This window comes from Amphiprion ocellaris, chromosome 6 (assembly GCF_022539595.1).
Source record: "Amphiprion ocellaris isolate individual 3 ecotype Okinawa chromosome 6, ASM2253959v1, whole genome shotgun sequence".
Lineage (NCBI taxonomy): Eukaryota > Metazoa > Chordata > Actinopteri > Pomacentridae > Amphiprion > Amphiprion ocellaris.
In genome coordinates, this window is record NC_072771.1 from 27,810,632 (window position 1) to 27,832,432 (window position 21,801).

The window sequence follows — 21,801 nt, forward strand, 5'->3', positions numbered from 1 at the left end:
ACATTTGAAAAATCTACAGAAATCACTGGCTATTTTTACTTTGTTCTTTGTTGCTTTTAAATTCTTGATCACACATAGTACTCTAACCACAGTTTCCATTCGAGTCTGTACATTTTATTCCATTACTAAATGGATATTTGATCATGTTAAACAACTTAGATTACATTATTTGTGCCCATGAACGCAGCTTGTGTTCTAGTGGTTTGAAAGTGTTCCTGTATAATTACCACTGTGTGAAATGAGTGCTAAACATACCCATGAAAAGCTATTAACCTTGGGCAAATGTTAATTCCAAAATGAGAATGTAGAAAAGGAAATGGCTTTTTAGAATCTATCTTATACTTTCACTTAATCATCTATAATAACCTTTAGACACCACAACACCAGCCTCACAGACATTCATTCGGATTCATAACTATGCATAGCGATCACAGTAAGCTTCTCTGCATTTATTTTTCTAATGTATTTGACATTTTGTATGTATGAGTGGCCAGGCAAGATCTAACAAACCAAATTAAAACATTAGTCACACAATTCTTTAGAAACAGTTAAAGCTACATAACTGAAAGAGAGCTTGATCTTTATTTTGAGACCATTTTCATGTGTGGTGGAATTTAAAGCAGTCTTACATTATAAGCTTAAGTTAAAAATATGCCTCTGTTGAAACTTTGAAACTGATGGAATAAGTGAGCTCCAAGCAATGAATGACTATGAAGATACAGTTTTTATAGATAAGGTCAGTGTTTGTAGTAGTGGTGCTTGGATTGAGCTTTAGTGTTGGCTGGAAGGCAAAGAAATATGAGGAACGCTATGACATTAAGCATCTCTGACTCCTACTGAAAGTTCATCATTCAAGTTGTCCTCATTTGTACTTAATACTGTAGATGTTGAAGGTCAGACAAAGAACAGAGGCCATGCACCGGCGACCAAAGACATACAGCTCCAAAAGCCTGTTTACTGTTAGACTATGTTCCCAAATAGGACAGTTAATTTAAACAGTGCTTCGGTTGATCTCCCACAGTTGTTTCTGTTAATGTGTGTCTGAATCCAACCTTGCACCCTCACAAAAGTGTCACAGCTGTGTAGAGGGCTACACTGCTTTTGAGGCTTGTTGATAATTCAACCTTAAACAGTGACTCATGAACTTACCTTTTTTGGAAAGATTTAATTTCATTGATTTGTCAAACGGCCCATCAGTCTCCCCCCAGTTAACATCAAAGGCTTTATTACTCCAACCGGGAGACCTCCTACACACAATCAGCTGCATGCACAAACATATACCTAAGGTTTTTTTCTTCTTCTGTAGAGTAATTGAGGGCATATAATAATACAAAACACAAATCTTTTGAGAATATCCATTCTGAGTCGATGATGATAGTGAGATTAGCAGGTATGCTTTTGTTCGTGTGGGAGTATATTATCAGCTCATTTTGTTGGTTTTAAAATGTTAAAACAGACTTATTATAGAAATGAGTGCTCATTAAAACAGAGTCCTTAGGGGGTCCTGTGGAGCAGCTGCTATGTATGGTGACTGTTGCAGGTCTTGATCTCCACCGTTTCTTTTGTTGCCCTGTCTAGTTTCACCCTGTGTAGGAATCTCTCTTGTTTTTCAGTTTCTCTGTCTGTCTCACTTTTCTTCTTGCTATGTATTATTTGAAGCCACTTAGTGTAGAATTTGGAGCGTGCATTTCACTTTTCAACAGCGTACTTTTTTGATTCTCCTAATGGGAGTTCTAAAGACAAACGTTTCGAAATCTCCACACATCATTTGAATAATTGCGACTCCTCTCAGTATTATACAAACAGATTTTTACTGCTCTGTGGAAGGTATAGTTTGCTTTGTTGCATCTAATTGCCACACATTAATGTTCCACATGCTGCCAAGCTATTGTTCAGACCATGTTTGTTCACTTTTGTCGGTCACACATGATATCTCACAGAATTGTGGGAATTGCTGGGATGTTCAGGAGCAGCTGGTATCTTCACATTACTGTGTAATGTGTCATGTACATCATCAATACTCACCAAAGGCAGCAATGAGAAGCAGTGAAGACAGGCCAAGGTCGAACACGGACTCATACTAACATTAAATTCTTTATTTCTCTGCTCTTCCTTCACTCCACCTCTCCTGCAGGGAACCCAACCGTCCGACCAGCCTCCTGCCTGCCGACTGGAGCACAGGACTGTTTTTAGGGAGGGAAGATGACCCCCTACCTCCAGGCCTTGAGACCCTTCCACTCAGACTGATGCAACAGGACTGCACTGCTGTCAAAACCCTGCTTTTAAGACTGAGACGGACACTGCAGGAGGTGGGATATTCACATACCACACCGCCATAAGCATGTAGACGCCTCGTGACGAGGACTTGTATGCAAATATGACAAAATAAAAAATTAAGCTTCAGATGACATTACAGAACAGTATTGTACAACCTCTGTAATGATTGTAACATAGCACAAGTTATACTACCTTGACAGCATTTCTCTGATCAAGTCATAAATGCATCAGTTTTTCTGAACTAGTAAAGTTAATGGGTTAGCAAATATTATGCTTCAGTTTCATTTAAAATCCTTTGTGCACAGCTCTCCACTCAGATTTTCTGTTTTTAATCAGCTTTATTTCAGCTCCGTGAAATCTTGTCAAAGAGGTTGCCTTTCTGCTTTTAAAAGGTCTCTTTAATCACTTTGTTTAGTCAATTTAATCAGCTTCTACATTTGGAGGAGGAAACTGGGAGGCTTATTTGACTGTCTGCCATCACATTCTTTATATATACACAAATACACTCACAGCGCACACATTAATCCTCCTGTTTTAGACTGTAACTCTGTTCTTTAAATGCTTTAGTCTGCTTAAAGATAAAGTTTTACCCCAGGTTATGAGGCCATTTCAGTAAAATTACATCCACACTATTATAGACATGATTGACTGTAATGGTCACTTAGTGAAGCACTGGCACGTTGCAATAGCACGACACGGTTGACTTATGTAAACCAGAGAATCGTATTGACTTCAACCCACTGCAGTCATACAGCCTTTTGACTTGTTAGGCTGCTCCACACCAGAATTTAAAATTAATAAAATATCATTCTTGCTGTTAAACTTGTGAAACATTTACTTTTTATCATACATTCAATTCTTTTTTGAAGAACATGAAATTGTTGCAGATGTGATTTACATGCTTTTTTTTGGGTCAATGCAATTTGCGGAGAGTCAGAATTGGGACAGCCAGAAGATAACCCTTGCAATCAACCACTGAATGGAAGTTGCAATTTCAGTTTTACATTGTAGTCCAAACCAGTCCAGAAGGATAATTCCACTTTTCTGGAAAGTGACTGAGGCCTAAGCGATTGTCTTTTTTTTAAAGTTTGGTGAGCGCAGCTTCAGTAGGACTAGTTAATTGGAAACTGCTGTTGATTGTGTTTAATACATAATCTGTATGCTTTGTTTTGGAATTGACACGATAATATTTTTTCTGTAATACCCTTTGTTGACATGTTGAAAATGCATAATACATTTACAAGAAGGGATGTTGCTCTTACCATAAGCTTGGGAAGTTGAGCTGAAAGAACATCCATTAGTTGTGTCTGGTTGCTGCTTTTTTGTAATCTACATGGGTGACTGACCCTCACCAAATACAAAAGTATTACACAGGTCGACACTCACAAATTCAAATACACAAAAAGACATATAAAAGGGTGACCAGACCTTCCCTAATACCCCACCATTAGTATCTCTAAACTAAGATCAAAGCTAGCTGTGAATTACAGTCTGCAGAGGCATATGTACGGCTTTCTCCTGATCTCTTTACTGTTCATCTCTCTGTTTTTCTCCCAGGGCCACTGTGAGAGAGACATGAGACGGGAAAATGATGAAATAATTTGTAGAGAGAGACATAAACTAAAGGGAGTGCAAGAGAGAGAGGGTACATGGCAGCAGAACATGAATATGAAAGAGCAGATACTTTGCCCTCTTTGCTTGCTCTGTTGTGTCATTAACTTGCAAATTTTGTTACCTTCCATCAGCAGATATAATCCATTCTGCAGCAAGGGGAGGGTGACTAGGCAAATCTGTTTTCTTTGCATTTTATTTACTTGACCTTCTGCTACTGTGCCCCAATCTTTCGTTCTATTGTTTTTTTTTTTTTTAATTTACCTTAACTTATAGGTTCGAACTTCTACTCTTTTTTGTTCATAGAAATTTGTAGTGTTGCCCAATATTACTGTCCCAAAAAGAAGAATGGGCAGTTTGTCTTCGTCTTCCTCTCCTCTCCTCTCCTCTCCTCTCCTCTCCTCTCCTCTCCTCTCCTCTCCTCTCCTCTCCTCTCCTCTCCTCTCCTCTCCTCTCCTCTCCTCTCCTCAAAAATCCAAATCATTATCTGGTATCGAATTGCATATCATCGTAATTGCATATATAACATTAACATTATTTTTGCATATCGTCTTTGTGTTACTTTTAAGTTAAAAGAAGCCTTTCTTTCTCCTGATCCAAGTCTTTTAATATTTAGCATCTGCTGATATCCAGTGTCATTCTCCTAGATCATGTACGCTTTAAGTATTGTAGATTAGTTGTAGTACCTAGTTGCGACACCAGGTGGAGCCTCTTGCTGTTTAGTCCTGTAGCAACCACAGGAGGTAAGCACTTGCGAGTAAAGGAGCACCGTGATAAAGATGCCAGTGAGGCTTACTGACCTCGGGCCAGCTAACAAGTGTTTAATTAGGACGGGATAAACTAGGACAGCATTGCTTAAGCAGTTTTCTTTAAATTTTTCACATTTCTGCAAGACAATACATGTAAACATTGAGTCGGGTATAGGTTTGTGCCTGTCTAGATTTTAAGATTAGGTTGGGACATTCCTTGCACAAATGCAGTAAATTTAGTGTACTTCCAGACTGGAGATGGTAGAGACATCACACTGTTCAGTGACTACGTGCCTTGAGCTACAATTTGCCTTGACTTTAAAAAAAGTGAGGTCTCTATCTGAGACAGAAAATGAAAGATCGGGGAGGGTGGGGCTTAATCTATGCTTGAATTATTTCTCTTTCAGCAGTTTACCCTGTTGGTTGCACGGAGGAACAGTTCTAAAATGTCTATGTGTGCATTAATGTTGCTTAACACAATGATTCCCGTTTGTCAGTGTCAGCCATGGACTGTAGCAAAACTGTGACGCACAATTTGTTACAGCATATATTCGCAGCCTTTGTAGGCATTGTTGTACTGTATCCAAACGTGCACCGCCATGCCCGAGTCCGACCGACTCTAACCCCACAAGGAGCTGCTTGACTTGTGGCAGCAGCTTATTCATGGTGCCTCCACCAAATCATATCAGCAGCCCAGTGTTGGAAATGCAGTTGTTCATTACATTGCCGGTTGTGCTATTCATCTCTATTGCCACAGTTAAATCAGTTTTTGGAAAGAAGCAGAACCTTGTCATACAGCAGCCAGCTAGTGTGTGACCTGTCAGCATCAGCAAAAGCTGAGGTGGACACATACAACTACATTCTGTGACTGAAACAGAGAGCCATCCTGAAGAAGAACTGGGGATATTCAAGCAGAGTATTTTCAGTTTAAAGCCCTTAAGCTCTGCTTGCCAAAGAACTGAGTAAATTGCACGACAGATTTTAGAACGGTGCTTTCTTCCTATAAAAAGTCAAATGTCAATGAGAGGGTGGGAGTGAATTCGCCTCGAGTTATTTGAAGGTTTTCATTTCTTGATTTAACTGATGTGTTGACGTGATTAAAGGTGTGCATCAAACAACAAAACCTGCTTTCCTTTCTTAGGCCATTCATCATCTGTAGACATTTAGTTTCAGTGTAGTGCAAGTCATTAAATCCACAGCTCCCCGGCAGCCAATTCTTAAATCTGAAAGGCTTTTTACTGAACCACATCTAATTGTGGGGACAGTTGTGTGTTAAGGCCTGTGGGACAGGGGTGACCTTAAAGAGAATGTGTATGTGTGACAGGAAGAGAGAGAGAGAGAGTGTGGGTGTCAGTGAGTGCGTGCCTGTCTCTCTACATAGAGAAAGGCATTGATCATCGATGACACATTGAGGGCCTGACGCCATAGCACACCTATAATTCTGATAGGGAGGTATGCTTCTTTAAAAGGTCAGCCAAACCAATAAACCATCAAGTTTATGCTGTGCAAAGATTTGGGCTCTAATGTTTCTCAGAACTCCCCTCCCCGCCCTCAAACCTGAAAATTTGCCAAAAATATGCACATACAATTAGACTAATGCTTAAAAAGCACATTTTTAGTGGATCTTGATTGTAGGCACGGTCATTTCCCCCAAACAACGGAGGGGTAGTTGTCATATAAATCTGCAAAAGGCCAGCATACGGCAAGAAATAGACCTGTATCAGAAATCAAAGTGTGTAGAACAGGTATTTAACTCGTGCTTCACATTACCTTTCTCCTGTTCTTCCTTTGTCTTTGTCATGTATCTTGTTATATCCTCCCTGCGTCCTTACTATGTAGCATTATATCAAATCGGCAGTCCTGGCTGAGGAGACCATTTTATCCTCTCCTACTTTCCCATCTGTCCTATCATAAGCCTTCACAGGTGACATTTAGACCAGCGTCTGCTCTTTTTAAGGAACCGTGTTTCGTCTGTGCGCATGTGACAGCAGGTTGGGGTGTGTGTGTGTGTGTGTGTGTGTGTGTGTGTGTGTGTGTGTGTGTATATTTTAGATCCTCCTCTATCTGCCCCTGCTATCTGCCCACTTGACACCTGTGTCGAGGAGCAATGCCAAAATGTGTCTGATCACAGATGATGTTGGAAAACAGAGATTATCTAAGAAACCAGGTGGGAATAATACATGTTAGAACACGGTTTTGTACTGATACAGCCATCTCACCTACATCTTGTTTCTTTTTGTGAACCACATGTGGTTCAAACAAAAATCAATAGAAAAGCTTTAATATTCCCTTTCCGATATTCTGTATAAAACGCTTCCAAGGTTTAGGATGCTGCAGTGGAAATGAGCAACTATTTTAATTCATTACATCTCTCTCTATTTTAGTATTGAATGAGTAATAGACTTCTATGTATCTTTTCAATACTGCTTAACAACAGAACAAAGTTGAAAGAATGATAAGCTAAAATATACTGCAGATACTTCAATTGAGTCACATATTGAAATATTGATTAAGACCTTTCCAGTAGAAGTTATGCTGTGCACTTTACTAGTTTATCACCAGCACCGTGTATATTACAAACCTCATCCTGATGTCATTCTGTTATGTTTAAATCTGTTGCAGAGCACAGAGACAAGTCCAGCCAGCAGCCTCCAGTCTCTACCCATTAGCCCTTGCAGCGAAAAGTCTCTTCCATTTAAGGTAACCTAAAGCAGACTGTTTATGCTTGTTGCTTTATGCATTTGTACAATTTATTTGTGTTTCTGTTCAGCGTGAGCGGCCACAGTGTGAGCGTAAAAGTCACAGGTTGTGATTATGCTAAAATGCCATTTACAATGTGTTGTGTGACTTAACATTTTGAAAAACATGAATATAAACATGCAGTGTCTCCTGAGTTTACGATGTGATGGCAAAATAGAGTTTATGCCATCATGTTATGCATATATGGAGCTCTGTTGTTGTGCTTTTTTAAGCTGCAGATCAGACTATACACTCAAACAGCCTTCAATTACATCGACCCAGCTAGATCAATTAAAAAGACACAGCAGTCTGTCTGTGATCCAAAATATAAAACTGAGTCTTCCTTTGATCTGCGTGTCTCCTTCGGTTTTACCCTTATCGGAACAATTAACAGTCTTTTTTCTAGACCCACTTCTAATGAATCATAAATAGATCAAATAAGAAAAAAGAGAGCAATGGGGCAAGGCAGAGTGGGTGAAGGAGAGGGTGATATAAAGAAGAGAGTAGCAAAAAGATTGATAAAAAAACGCAAAGGGTGAGGATAAATTGAATGAGAAAGGGCCAAAGTGCTTTGCTTGCCTTGACAGGCTCCAGACCCCCTCTGTCAACCTAGTCCATCAGAGCTGTGCGATCTGGATGAGATTTATTAATCTCTGCAGGGAGCATGTGTGTGAGTGCTCAAGTGTGTGCTTGCTTCTGAGTGTGTGAGCAGGGTTTAAGTTTACCAGGGGAGGGCTTTTGTCAAGCTTTTCACCAGGATTTAGTTTGGTCGCTGCAGAGTTCTCTTTTTGAACCGCTGTGTATTGAAGTTCCATTCACGTGCATGAATGTATACACTAGTGAAAGCCTCTTTAAATATGGTGCAGTAAAACACAACCACAAGCTACTGACACAAACCCAACAAATATTGAGCATTGCTGTTTACTGAGTGTGTTGCTGCACTAAATGTGTATGAGTGCACCTCATACTGTGTGTCCGTTTTTATTTTGACGTGGGGCTACACATATAATATTTGGTATTCGTCACAGTTAACGTGCATTTATTCATTTGTGTGTGTGTGAGAGAGAAAGAGAGAGAGAGAGAGCGGTTGTTTGCTTGACTGCATGCCCTCTTTATTGACCTACATGGAGTATCAGTGGCAGCTGGATGATAAGGAGAAATTAAAAGTAAAAAAAATGAAAATGTAGGGTGGGACACAGCATGAGGACAGCAGCTTTGGCTCAAACTCTCCCATGAAGGAATGCTACAGATGGACAGACTGTGAAGATGGACTGCTTGAAAGTGGGATCAGATGGGGTGGTTTCATTGGGACAGAGAGGGAAATGTTCTGATTAAACTGTCTGAAACATAGATATGGGCTTGAATAAAGACTTCACCGATAATCAACAGAAAATAGTATTTTTGGAGGGACTTTTTTTTTCTTTTTTTTCCACAGTGGATGGTGAAGAGGTAGAGAAGAAACAATGAGAGAGAGAGAGTACAGCAGACCACAAATGTTGCCAGATCGAATTGAACTGAATTACATAATTATGTTGCATGTACTGCATGACTTAGGCAACACATAGATAAGTGTATGCAACATATTCTACGACTGCTTCTTTAGTTTATCTTACAGGAGGTCTATTCTATGTTTTGAAGATTTTTATTGTATCACGTCTCTCATCACTTAGCACTGTGTGTAGCAATTCTTGCCATTAAACAGTATTTAAAAGCAAATTCCTAAGTTTAATTCCTAGGTGACTATTTTTTGGTTTTGTTTATTTTTTATTAGAGATTCGACATTCGCCCTAAAAATGCTGAATCTCTCCTCATTTGACAAGAAGACAATTGTGGTTTCTCAAAGGAAGAGGCAATGAGGGTGTGACGCAACGTGGAGCTCGATATAGTTAAAGAGCAGGATAAAGCAGCAAGAGTTGGAGGATATCTGAGGTTAGGCAGGAGGCAGAAACAGGTAGAGGAATAAGAGAAGTGTGTGTGTATACATAGAAAAAGGAATGAGTAAGATGGTGGGAGGCAAAGGCTAACCTTTTGACAGAGCTGGAGGCACGGAAAACAACATAAAGATGGAGGGCATAATGCATGAATAGAAGCTGAATATGAGGGAAAAGTTGCAGTGCCGAGAATAGGGCATTGTACTTGACTATAAGATGGATTGAAGAGGAAGGAGATGAGGGGGAAAGGTTGAGGAAAGTCGGGGAGCTCGCGCTGAGGTGTGGCCAAAAGGAACACATTCAGTTTGATGACATTAGCAGATAAGTAAAAGAGGAGAGGAGTGCAAGAGATGGGGGTGAAAGAGAGAAAAAAATGATGGAATAGTTTGAGGAGGAGGTTGGTAGAGAAAGACGGCAGGGAGCTGGAAGAAAAAAGAAGAGGGATTGAGGGAGGGGCGAGAAAGAAGAGAATTTGTCCTGGCACTCCAGAAAACTGCTCCGTGGGTGTAAAAATAATCTACGGTTGCCACCTGAGAGGCTGCAGTGTCACAGTGCGTCCTAGTTTAATTTAGAACCGATGCACATGACACGATTTTTTTTTACCCAATTTTGTCCCAGTTAAAGTGTGCTACTGTATTTTAGAAGTAAGGGGAAAAAAAGAAAAATCACAGTTCCTGCCAGAGGTGTATTCCAAGCACCAGCGTGTTAATAAAAGAGTCTAGGACAGCAATTTTTTCATAATGAATTGACATTTGTGTACATTCACCTTTGTTTCAGCAGACACGAGGACATTCTTTTTATAGTGAAGCATTTATCATTGTGTCAGATGCTGCATAATTAGAAATTAATAATGTATAATTCTAATGACTGTGAATTTATAATTATAGACTGTTCCCCAGAGTGATGTTACAGTATGAGAGGGTTAAAAAGATACATGAGTGTGGGAAAATATGAGAAGATACAAGTTTAATGGGCACACACAAAACAAATCATGAGGCAGTCATGACTACACATTCCCACACACATACAGTGTTTGTACATATACAAAGTGACATTTTTGTTAAAGCAGTAGAACTAAACAGACTGCCAGTCTTCAACTTCCACCTGACTTTCACTGTCCACACAAACATTGTTTTTCTCTGTTGTCTCAGCCTCACACTAACAAGAAGAATGGTCAGTTTCTCACACACACACTTTCACTAGCTGATGTGTGTTGATGTGTAAAAGAGATGGATGTTTAATCAAAAGAGTTCTCTGGATCTGATGTCAGAAATTCCATATTTTCTGTTAAATGTCTGTTCCTCCATATCAGTGTTTCTGTGATACGAGTTCTTGAGATAAAATCAAAACCCTTCATAGCGAAATTTGAATAGGCCTTTTACATCTCAAATTATTCATTACACTAACTTCGTAGAAAGGCCGTTCAGTCTGGGGCTGATTGCAAAAAAACAAGTTAGACTGATCTACTGTCTGCTGGAGAAAAAAAGAAAAGATTTGTACCCTGTCCTCAGGCATGTCAGAACTAAACAGCTGTGTTTCTGAAATAAGAATCCACGGCTCCTGCTGATTGGAGGAATACATGACTCATAATTTGTGATTTGCTAACAGGGTCGTGGAGCGAGAAGAAAATTTAGAGACTGCTTTACACCTTGGAAATACAGATATGTATTATATCTGTTAATACATCACTCATCTTTGGAAACTCACAATAAAACAGCCTTATAACAGTTCGAATATTTCCAGAAGACATATTTTTGGCTGGTTTTAGTACAGCTGAACAGCTTTAAAGGCTTGGTTGGCTGTGCTTTTAAGTTTCATAAGAGTCTTAATTCACTCAGAACACAGAGACGAATAATCCTACTTAAAACATTGAAGATTATATCTAAGAATCTGATGTCTCATTATTTGTCAGATCTAACAGTTTAAGCCTGTATTTGGCTTTCTGTACAGCATAAAATGTTGTAGAAGTCCAGTATTTACAATGCTGTCTCACAAAGATTATATTCCCATACAACCAAACTGCACTGCATTTACATTTTGAGAGAAAATAGGTTTCTCCCTCAAAGGTAAGACTAGTAGGAAATGCTTCTAAAAAAAAAAAAAGAGGCAAAGATATGTTGCATAGGCAAACATTTGTAATAGGTCACAACCTATTATAGTTCAGGAGAAAATACGTTTCCCTCAAAATGTAATTAAGAATAAGGAAACTATGAGGCTATTGGTACATTTTTGGATGTCTGAGCAGGTCATATCTCTTTTCTTTTTAGACCTGTATAAATAAAAAATAAAACTACTTCTTTAAAATCTTACCCAGTGTTTCTCTGTATATAGTTTATGTCCAGATGTAGAGATATCAATACTTTCAAAGATGCTGAATCATAGGATTACGTGGATAAGATGCTGAGCTGCTCTTTAGATTCTCTGGTAAGCCGAGTTAATTCATAAAACCAGCAGCCAGAGGTCACAGCTTTTTGTGCTTTCTTGAAGACATGATAAAGTGTGTGTACAAATGTCACCTATTTTCTTTTTTCACACTGAAGTTACCGCTGTGCACAAATAGTATGCTACTAATTATAGTTATCCAGGCAGACATACAGTAGATAAAAAAAGTAACAGCAAGCAGACAGAAATAAAGAGGGAAGGAACTTATTACTGGATCAGCTTATGAATATGTCTTTGTGATTTCCTGTATTTTTTTATCCATGAATATAAATTGAATTAGTTTGTTAGCAGCCTAACAGTAGATTGTCCAAGCAGCCATATGACATAACATGAAATAACCACACCAAACACTTTATCGAGTGTTTGTTTGGTTTGAGGAGCTTACAATGTGAAATTTTTGCATTCCTGCACTGCGCAATGGTTAATGTACAAAGAACTGACCAGTAGGAAAAGCCATTTATGTGAACATAAATCAGACACTAATGTCTGTCAGCACCACACTGAAAATCAAGCGATTTTAAGGTGATATTTTAGGTAAACTTCATTGTGTCAGTTTTCATATATCATGACGCAAAACATGGTCAAAGCTTATATATAAAGTAACTTGTAATTTGAAATGGGACGACAGTAACAGTCTTTTATTGGACATTGTAATTTGTCCTAATTTCTTCTATTGAATATACAATGTTGGGTCAATGTCTAACTGGAAATTTCATCCCAGCTGTCCTCTATTTCTTAAAAGATTCAGAATTGTGATTTTTGTAATCACGTATTGAGCTCTGCATGGTCAGACCTCTGCCTACATTAGAGATGTGATTTATTCTGTATTATTTTACATCTTCTAACCAAGAGTTCTTGGCTGTTTTGCAGTCAACATTTAAACTAAAGGTGGTTGCACAACTGCCCAGAACACTTGAGGTGTCTCCCTCTGGACTTAAGATCTGTGGACACTGCTGAGACCTTTAAACAGCAGCTTAAAGATACTATTTTCAGATTAGCCTTTACTGTTTATTCATACTGTACTTAAAAAAATGTTGTTGTCATCCTATTTAAATTGGAATTGTTAAGGAGACACTGTTAGTGAGACACCAAGAAAGTATTGTCAAGGCATTTTAGCTGTTTTACATCCCTTTTAGCTCTTTCAAGTCACAAGTGCTTGTAGTTTAAGAAGTGCAAAGTTATGCATAGATGTTGGGGAAATTGGTATCAAAACAACAAGAAGAAGACATTTAATTATAGCCTTTTTTGTCACACCCTATTCCTCAATTTGAAGAAATGGGTAATCTGTTAAACAAATAGATGGAAAAGAAATGTTGAATTAATGGATAAACAACCTTCACATATTCTCAATTGTGTGTTTCTCAAAAAAAAGTTAACAAATTGAATAATTTCTGCTAACAGGGGAAATGTAATTCATCTCCATACACTCTTCAACTGGCTGCTGATTGCAAGCGTAGAGAGGCCTTAACCTCTATACGAAAATCACATCTCCTTACAGAAGTGGATGCACTCCAATGATTCTGATCAGATTTATCCCCACTGAGGCCATTCCAATCACATTAGAAAGAAATTCGCATGCCGCTCTCTTCTTGCGGAGCCCTTTCCATTCAATTCAACCTCGAAAAATTGGTTGGAATGCCACCTGATGGGTGACTGAATGCACTTTATGGTGCTTCTTTCAGCAAGCAGAATCAAGTTTCTCATTTTAGTTTCAGGTTTGTCATCTCTTTTTAAAAGATTCTTAGTAGTACGGTACACGGTGGAGCTGCACATTGGGGTCTAGTTGAAGGAAATTATCTTTTTCTCTCTTTTTTTATTGTTCTGTATTTATCACACAGCTTTTACCCCTCTCATTCTTTGTGTTCATACTCCTAAGGTGTTTTTTGACCTGTAATCAAACCACACAAGTCAATATAGTCGCCTTGGATGTAGTCATAAACCTCTTCTGAGCATTTGAAACACAACTACTAGGGTAAATGCAACTTCATACACAAACACACACACACACACACACACACAGGGCACAGAAGGATACCCACTGTGCAGTCATAGCCAGACAGCTCATTTAGAACAGCCTTCAGTCCTATTCGGGTGAGATTAATTTTAGAGGCTGACTAATGTAGTAATTGTCACAGCATGTTAGTGATTTTTCAGTTCCATCCAAATCTCATGTTAGTAATTTTTTCGCTGTCTGTGTGTGTGTTCTGTCAGCAGGAAAAAAATATTCTTATTATCTATAAATACCGTTATCTCTCCAGTAAAGGCAGTGTAACAGAGTGCAGTCTGATTCAGCACCACTGGGTTTTGTTTTTCTTAATTGTTTTTCTATTTCCTAGTGGAAAATGTATTCTTTTATTGGTTGTATCACCATGGAAGCACTGAGCAATGCTTTTAGTTTTGTCCTCCTTGACCATTATCTTGTGCCAAGGTAATGCCCCAACACGCCTCAACATCAGTTAGACTTGTAAAATATGGATGTGGAGGCCAAAAAATTAAGCCAAAACACGAATCAGAACTTTTTTTAGGCAGATTGCAGATTTCCAGTGTATTGGCATTTATAATTCAGGGAAACTGTGAAACCTGGGCACCACCTGTGCAGCTGTCGAGTTAGGATGGAAGGTGTTTACTGGCTTTGTCATGAGGAAATGAGACGACCATTTCTCAGAAACATTTTCAAGTGCTTGCCAGTCGAACAGCGTCTGTCCCCCGACTCTCCTCCTACACCTTTCAAATGTCAGCATTAGTGGGACTTAACTTTCCAAAACCAACAATGTCATATTCTTAGCCACCTCACGTAGTGATAGGCCAGGTTTGCAGAGCAGAGCAAGTAAGCAGGTTTTGAGCTTTTGAATTCTCTCTTTTTAAAAAATCTATTACATGACTGTTTCTGACACTTATTCATATGAGTATCCAACTGTAACGTTATGAATGTCCACTATAAATTGTTGGGCCTCATCCCCTTGTTTAAAGATGAATTATTTCTTGTATGTATTTTTCAGTTTATTTCTTTCTTTTCTAATTTGGTTTCCTAGAAAATGTGTTTTCATCTCTTTCTTTTTGTCTCTTTTTTATTGTAACAGCCTGTTTTTTTGCCTTCACACCTTTACACACATCCATTTACACATAAATACTAACCCTGCCGCAATACACCTCCTATGACACCACAACTTACCCTACACTTTACTCTATGTTGTTCAATCCCATAAACTGTTGTGGTGCTCTGTCTTAATATCTGTATGTTCTGAAACATCCATCATTGTCAAATTGTTTTTAGATTGCACCAGTAGAAGAAAACAGCTTTGCCCTCAGACATGGTGAGGCAACATGTAGTACGAACTACATATACTACTTTCTGAACTGAAGCTGCCTTAACCACCAAGTTGAGTTTTGCAGTACTAAATGAAACTTAAATTGGATTTTAAGAGAAAGTGTTTCTTGTTAGCTTAGAATTAGAATGACATTTTCTCTATGTCCCATGATAAGGTGCTGGTCTTTTGATATTTCATTTCATAAAGACTTCTTTGGCCTGAGTACACTTGACTGTGAACTGAATGTACCTCCCTCCACACTCTCACTCAACAAGTGTATTTGTCATGCAGAAAATTTAACTTTTTTAATTATTCTTTTTCTTACTTTTATTGACCAATATATCTATTGGGCAGTATTATGGGCCAAAATCGGCACATATGTTGTCCAGTATGTGTCAATTTGAGAACTTTTCTTTTGCAGGGCATAGTATAGAAAATGATGCCAACGGAGCAACTCCGACTCTGACAGACACACTGTCTGCAGCACATGTAGCAGAGGATACATCCCAAACGAGCAGATGGTTGCGCTCTAGCCTCACATAGCCAGACCACTCTCTAGTGCTGACACAGTGCTGTGTGGAATGGTCCGGCTACACATCACTATCATTCTGCTACAGGAGAAAACAAAACTCTGGCCTGTTTTTATTTCTTCAAACCAGTCAAAATCATCAGGATGCAGCGATGATGTTCACTCAGAATAGAGGAAGAAATTTTTTTGTAAAAATTTGCATGCAGGAATGCGAGCACTGTCATTAAAATGGAGAATTCACAGAAAAAAACACAAAAAAAAAACTAGCCAGTACAGCTTTGGCAAAAGCTTTTCATTCTAGTAGTTGCTTCCTGGAGGTTGTTGTTGTTGTTGCTGCTGTTTCCTGTAGTGGATGGGATTTTGTAATAGTAACACATAGCTAGTGAAAGGAGAGGAGAAAGCCACATTACATGCACAGACCATGGCAGCCTTATACCAGTAGTCTACATCTCATGAGTCAGACTATGCAGAATCAAGTTTTGTGTTGCTTGCCAGTTAATGACAAGTTCATGAAGTAAGTTTCTGGAAAGTTACCAGAATTGATTATTTTTTAATATAACTTCAACATAGATATAACAACATTGGCACGTATATCAATATTAGAATTTCTTACTCCCTAAAATCAGTATCATCCCCAAACATCCAGTATTAGTCGGGCTTGACTTTACAGTTTCACAACAATGGTGATATAACACCCTCAGATACAGAACATTCCAGGGTTTATTTGTTTTGTGTGGTTTGTGTCAGCAAAAAATATTAAATGATAAATCATAAGCAAATTCAGTATGTAAGCTGCACGCCAACAGATTACACCATTCCCTTGTTTACATCCGATGGACTCAGGTCAGGAAATTGAATTTGCTGGTTAGAAATCCTTTCCTTCACACACACAGATATTCACAGACCTGCTGATATTTCAGCCACAGTATATCTGGGGTTCTCTGTACTCCTGTACAGTACAGGTTTTTTCTCTTCTGAATTTTGATGTGACTCAAGGAAAAGTGTCCAGCTTGCTGTCTGTCGGAGGTCATTTAAAGGACGGTGTTGTAGCTGTATGGTTCCCTGTGGTCTCCCTCTCACTCTGTGTGTCCTTTAGCTGGATGGCTCCCCATGGTTTCAGACCATCATGCTCAGCCTCAGGCCCTCTCTGTCCTCTCCTTCTCTCTATCACTGTCCCCCTTTCCTCACGTTTCCTCCTCATTTTCCTCCTGGTATGTGACCCCTCTTTTCCTCTTCTGCTTTTATGTCCTTGAAGAAGTAATGACTGTCTGTCTGTCATTTTGTTCTCACCATCTTATCGCTCTTTCGTTCACACGCTCTCATTCCTTCCCTCTTGTTCTCTCTCTTTGTCCACATTTTACACACCTGTCTGTTTTAGAATTAAGCTGAACACTTTGTGTGAAGACTGCTATGTCTGATTTCTCGTGTTTGACTCCCCCATGAGCTGCCCTCTGAAAGCTCCCTGTTGTCTGTCCAGGAAGGGTCGACAGATGACTAAGCTTTAGAAACTTTGGCAGTGAAAATGAGGTTGGCAGACTTACCTTTTAGCTATTTTCACAAGTGAACAAATTTCATGTCCAATAATTTTACTTGACAAAAACAATTAATTTTTGCTGTGGATAAATGAGACAAACAAGTCAAATAATGATTGCAGTACAATTTTAATCACAAACACCAAACATGTTTTAATGAAAGGCATTTTTGGAAGCTTTTTTTTTTGCCCCGAAGCATTTTGCAACTTGTCGTGAAAGGGCCACACAACTAAAGTTGTTATTAGTATTATTATTCTCCATGTCCTCTGTCTCTGTAGCTCCTCTCCGTCTCCCCTTCAGCAATACTCCCTGACAACACAAGGTCATGTGAAAGTGCTGTGTGCTCTGGGGTGCTGCAATAGGACACAACAAGTTTATCACAGAGATGTGGAGAGAACAAGAGATCACAGTCCAGAAGCTCTACATGACAATTTTATTACACACACACCAGAGCAAGACCAGCAGCAACAAATACACTCAGAAATGCACATAAAACACTTGCAACACATTGATGAAAAATCACATGCACACACGCACGTACGCACACACACGCACACACACAATATATATAATGTTGTTATAGCTTTTGGTTCCATGTATTGCTTTTGTGGGAATATGGCCCCGTAGATAAATCACTGCTGTCTGCTATATCCTGAGTAATGTTTAACATGGTGTCTTGTTTCTTGTCTTTAGGATCCCAGTAGAGAAGAAGCGTTGTTGCAACAGCTGAGGGAGAAAGATGAGCTGATTCTCAGACTCCAGAGTGAACTGGTAAGATTCATTCACTAAACATACATGATACATGCTGGCATGAATGGCTTTGGCTCTAACATAAATGCAATACAAAACATTGTCAGCATTTTTCAGGATTTTTTTTTTTTTGCAGTGCCATTTTGATTGATACTAAAAATAATGCAACTTTATTTAGACTTGCTGACTTAAAAAAAAAATGACACTAGGTATCATTTGCCACTGCTGCATTACCAGCTGGAAGACTGATGACGATCATTTAGTGAGGTTTCACAGTTATAGGAAGTATAACTTAAACTACTAAAGTGAAATGTTTTTCCAAATGATTCTAAAGTCTTTGTAACTAATAAGAAAATCAACTCATTGTTTCAGACATTGAGAAATGGAAGATTTTCTCATCTATTTTTATCTCTGTCACAGTTTCTTTCCGTTAGTCTCTGGTTTTCTGAACTTGGTAATTAATAATTAAAACAGCTTGAATGTTTTTAAATTATTTGTTTTAAGGATATAAATTAGAGACTAATTGCCTTTGAAACATTCCCTTTTAAGAATTAAAAATCTCTCTTTTTAGAAAGGTTAAAAAACATTTCAAAGAACTGGAAAGTGAAACTTTTGTAAAAGTAGATTTGTCAGTTTTTCTTCTTCTTGATGTTCTGCTATGCAAGACTGGGTACTGCAGAGGTCAGAATGAAAGACAGGACTGACCACGCGAAGATGGAGGAGGCAAATTCAAGAATGAATTAATTCATTGACTGAATGTCACAACATCATTATCTGATAGTGTGGCATCACAAAATCTGATTTCTTTGTAAATATACATGGCTCATTTGTGCCAGCTTAATTTAGCAGCAGAACTACTGGCAATCCCAATTTTTTGGTGAAAATTGCCTTTTTAGATAACAATTGGAAGCAAGGGATTGTTTTCATATTGGGATAATTGCAATATCTACACTAAAACCATGGACTATAGAGAATCAAATGCAAACTATAATATTTTGTTTGTGTTTTTTCTAACGTTTTGGAAGCTTGATTGTCTGATCATCTGCAGAAATGCTCCATACGGCTAAAATTTTCATCATTTGTCATTTACCTGTCTGTAATTTGTCACCTGTTCTATCAAAGTAGTGAAATGCTGACAGCATGCCAAGCCTGAGCAGACTAATGTGCTAGTGTTATAGCGGTATTGTGAGAGATTCCAGTCCAACCCACTGACTTTGAGTCTCATGTGACATCTGTTTTTTTGATCACTTTCTGGCACTAGCCTCTAATTTTTTTCCCCAGTCTCTTCTCTCGTCTCTCATCCCCTCTCTGTCTCTGTCCTCTTGTCAGCAGTGCCTATACTCCGCTCTTCTCTTTATTAGTGACTTGTATTCAGTTCTGTGTGCAGCTAATGTGGAATTAATACTAAAATTTAACAAATTTGCCGGCAGATCGGCAGTACATGTAACGGTAATCTCTGTCTCTTAAATTCATGTAGACAGTCAAAGTGACATACTTTACACTCACACACTATAACACCTTTTTAAGGCTCCACATCACACCTTTAATATTAAGCAAATGTATCATCCTGGTCTTTTCATTGTGCAGAAAAATAAGTGTCACACTGCTTACTATACATTGGTTTTGATCTTATTCCATTGTTAAATCTTTATAGGATGACCTCTCAGTGGAAATTAATTTGTTCTTCTGTTGGAATTTAAATCCTCTTTCATCCTTTCCCTTCTTAAATATTTATGAAGGAACATTGGACCTAAATAACTCAATAAAGGTCTATTGCTTACAATGAAGTGTGTATTATTAAAATGGATTGAGTTTGTGCCCCTACAGCTCAAATGTTATATAATAAAATCTTTACAGTTTTTCCTTTGGAAGAGGTTGTCTGCAGTCCCAAGTAATAATGAAAATAAATTTATGTTGAATTGAGAGCGCTATTATTAATCCTGTACCTTAAATTGGAAATAAATTGCTTGCAGGATTGAGTACATGCCTATCATAATTGACTATATACATACCAGAATATTAATGATATAAGAAAACAAGGCCAGTTGATTAAATTTGTAAATATATCATATATTTTTGGGACTATATGTATATGATAATAATGACACCTTAATCTTAAATAATTTCTTATAGTTAGTACTTTTTTTAATCATTGCATCCAGCAGCTTATAATAATAATGTAGAATAAATTTTGCATTTTATTATAATTTCTTTAATTTCCTAAAAAATTAAAGAAAATTGTAATAGAATATAATTATTTAGAATTCTGTTCTATAGAATAGAATTAATTAGATATAACATTTGAAATTGAGTGTCTGTAAATGTATAACATTTGAAATTGAGTGTCTGTAAATGAGACAGTTAAAAGTTGATAGTATTTAACCATGGCAATAAAAGATTACAGTGTCATGATCAAGAAGATTTTTAACCAGAATTTATTTCACCTAACTGTGTCAGGAAATTTGATAAGTGCTTTGGCAGGTGCACCAAACGACTAATTTAAACACAAATGGCACTATAGCAGTGGCATAGTAATATGACTTTATTGGTACGATCCAAGGAGTGTCAAAAATATCTCAATGTGGGCACACTTATTCATGGACTGTCCCCCTTAAGCACTTGGTTTCTTTTAATCTTTATCTGTTGCAGAAATGGGAAAGATAATTATTATGACTGTCAGTGAGTTTTCTATTAAGGGAAACCTCAGTAATATAAACGTATAGTTCCATTAATACCTCTCTGATAACTGTATCTAATAAAGTGGCTACTGAATGTATCGCTAACATATAAACATTCAGTGGCAGCGTATAAGCTCCTGTCGATTTTTATTTTTTTTTTACATTCGGGCTAAAATTTTACTTCATTGTGCAATATACCTTATTCTTCTTTTGATAGTGATTTTACCTGTAAAATATAATTGTACACTTTCTTTGAGACGAAAAGAACGACCTTGTTTTAAATGAATGAGACGGATATATCCCCACAGCTCAAGACACGATAAACCTGGCAGCCTTACAGGTGTATATTAGAGGTGGGCACGGTTTATAATTTGAATGTGCTGCACACAAATCAGACAAAGCATATGCACAGCACATATATTGCAAATGTTATCATTACTCTTAATATGACTTTTAATAGAGCCTATGAAATGCCAAAGACAGTGATGTTAGCCCGTGTATCAGTACTTTGTGACTTCACTACCCAGTAGGTCTCAACCATGAGCACATTGATTCCTGCAGGATGCCATTAAAAAAAAAAAGATATCATTACATACGATTATGTTTTCTAATTACAGAAATTCAAACTCACACAGGAGTAAAAGTGCAATTTCAGTGCTATTTTAATCTGCAGATTTGGTGCACTTGTAAGTATATGCAGCATGTGTAAGATTTACTAAGATTTAATATTGTACCATGCTTATGTCATGAATGAATGGTAAAGAAGAAACATTTCACCCAATGCAACAGTGTTGAGTCATTGGACGACAATGAAGGCCTGTGATCACAGAGGATTAAGCTGTTCTCTATCCGACTTTGCATGCACAAGCAGTACACGTTACTAGAATCAAATCATTGTTGATTGTCATAGGATTTGTTGATAATAAAAAAATATGGAGTATCACCTGAGTTATTAATCAAGCCTCCAAGTTGGTCTGTTTTTTTTTTTTCTTATTTACTTTGTTTTCTTTATTTTTCTTTCATATGCTGACAGGTTGAGTTTTTTCCCCCGCCACATCATACCATCCCATCCCATCCCATCCCATATCCATCATTCACAGTTTAGGCGATGCAGTAGGTTGCGTGTGCACCCATACACACAAATGTCTGTGACTGTGTATGTTTGCGTGTGTGTATTCATTTGTTTGGCACTTGTCTCTGACAGAAATGTTCTGGCTCCTGCCACCAGCTGGATTTGATTTCCAGACACACTGTA

The 21,801-nt window shown here is 38.0% G+C and overlaps 1 protein-coding gene across 4 annotated transcripts in view; it reads left to right on the top strand.

The window, feature by feature from the left end:
• ccser1 (coiled-coil serine-rich protein 1) overlaps positions 1 to 21,801 on the top strand; it is a 119,350-nt gene that overhangs the window by 39,872 nt on the left and 57,677 nt on the right. For all 4 annotated transcript variants that reach the window (XM_035950726.2, XM_035950727.2, XM_023275764.3 and 1 more), the window contains exons 7-9: positions 2,135 to 2,309; positions 7,260 to 7,337; positions 17,812 to 17,889. In XM_035950726.2, coding sequence (XP_035806619.1) covers positions 2,135 to 2,309; positions 7,260 to 7,337; positions 17,812 to 17,889 — 331 coding nt within the window. The remainder of the gene's footprint in view (positions 1 to 2,134; positions 2,310 to 7,259; positions 7,338 to 17,811; positions 17,890 to 21,801) is intronic.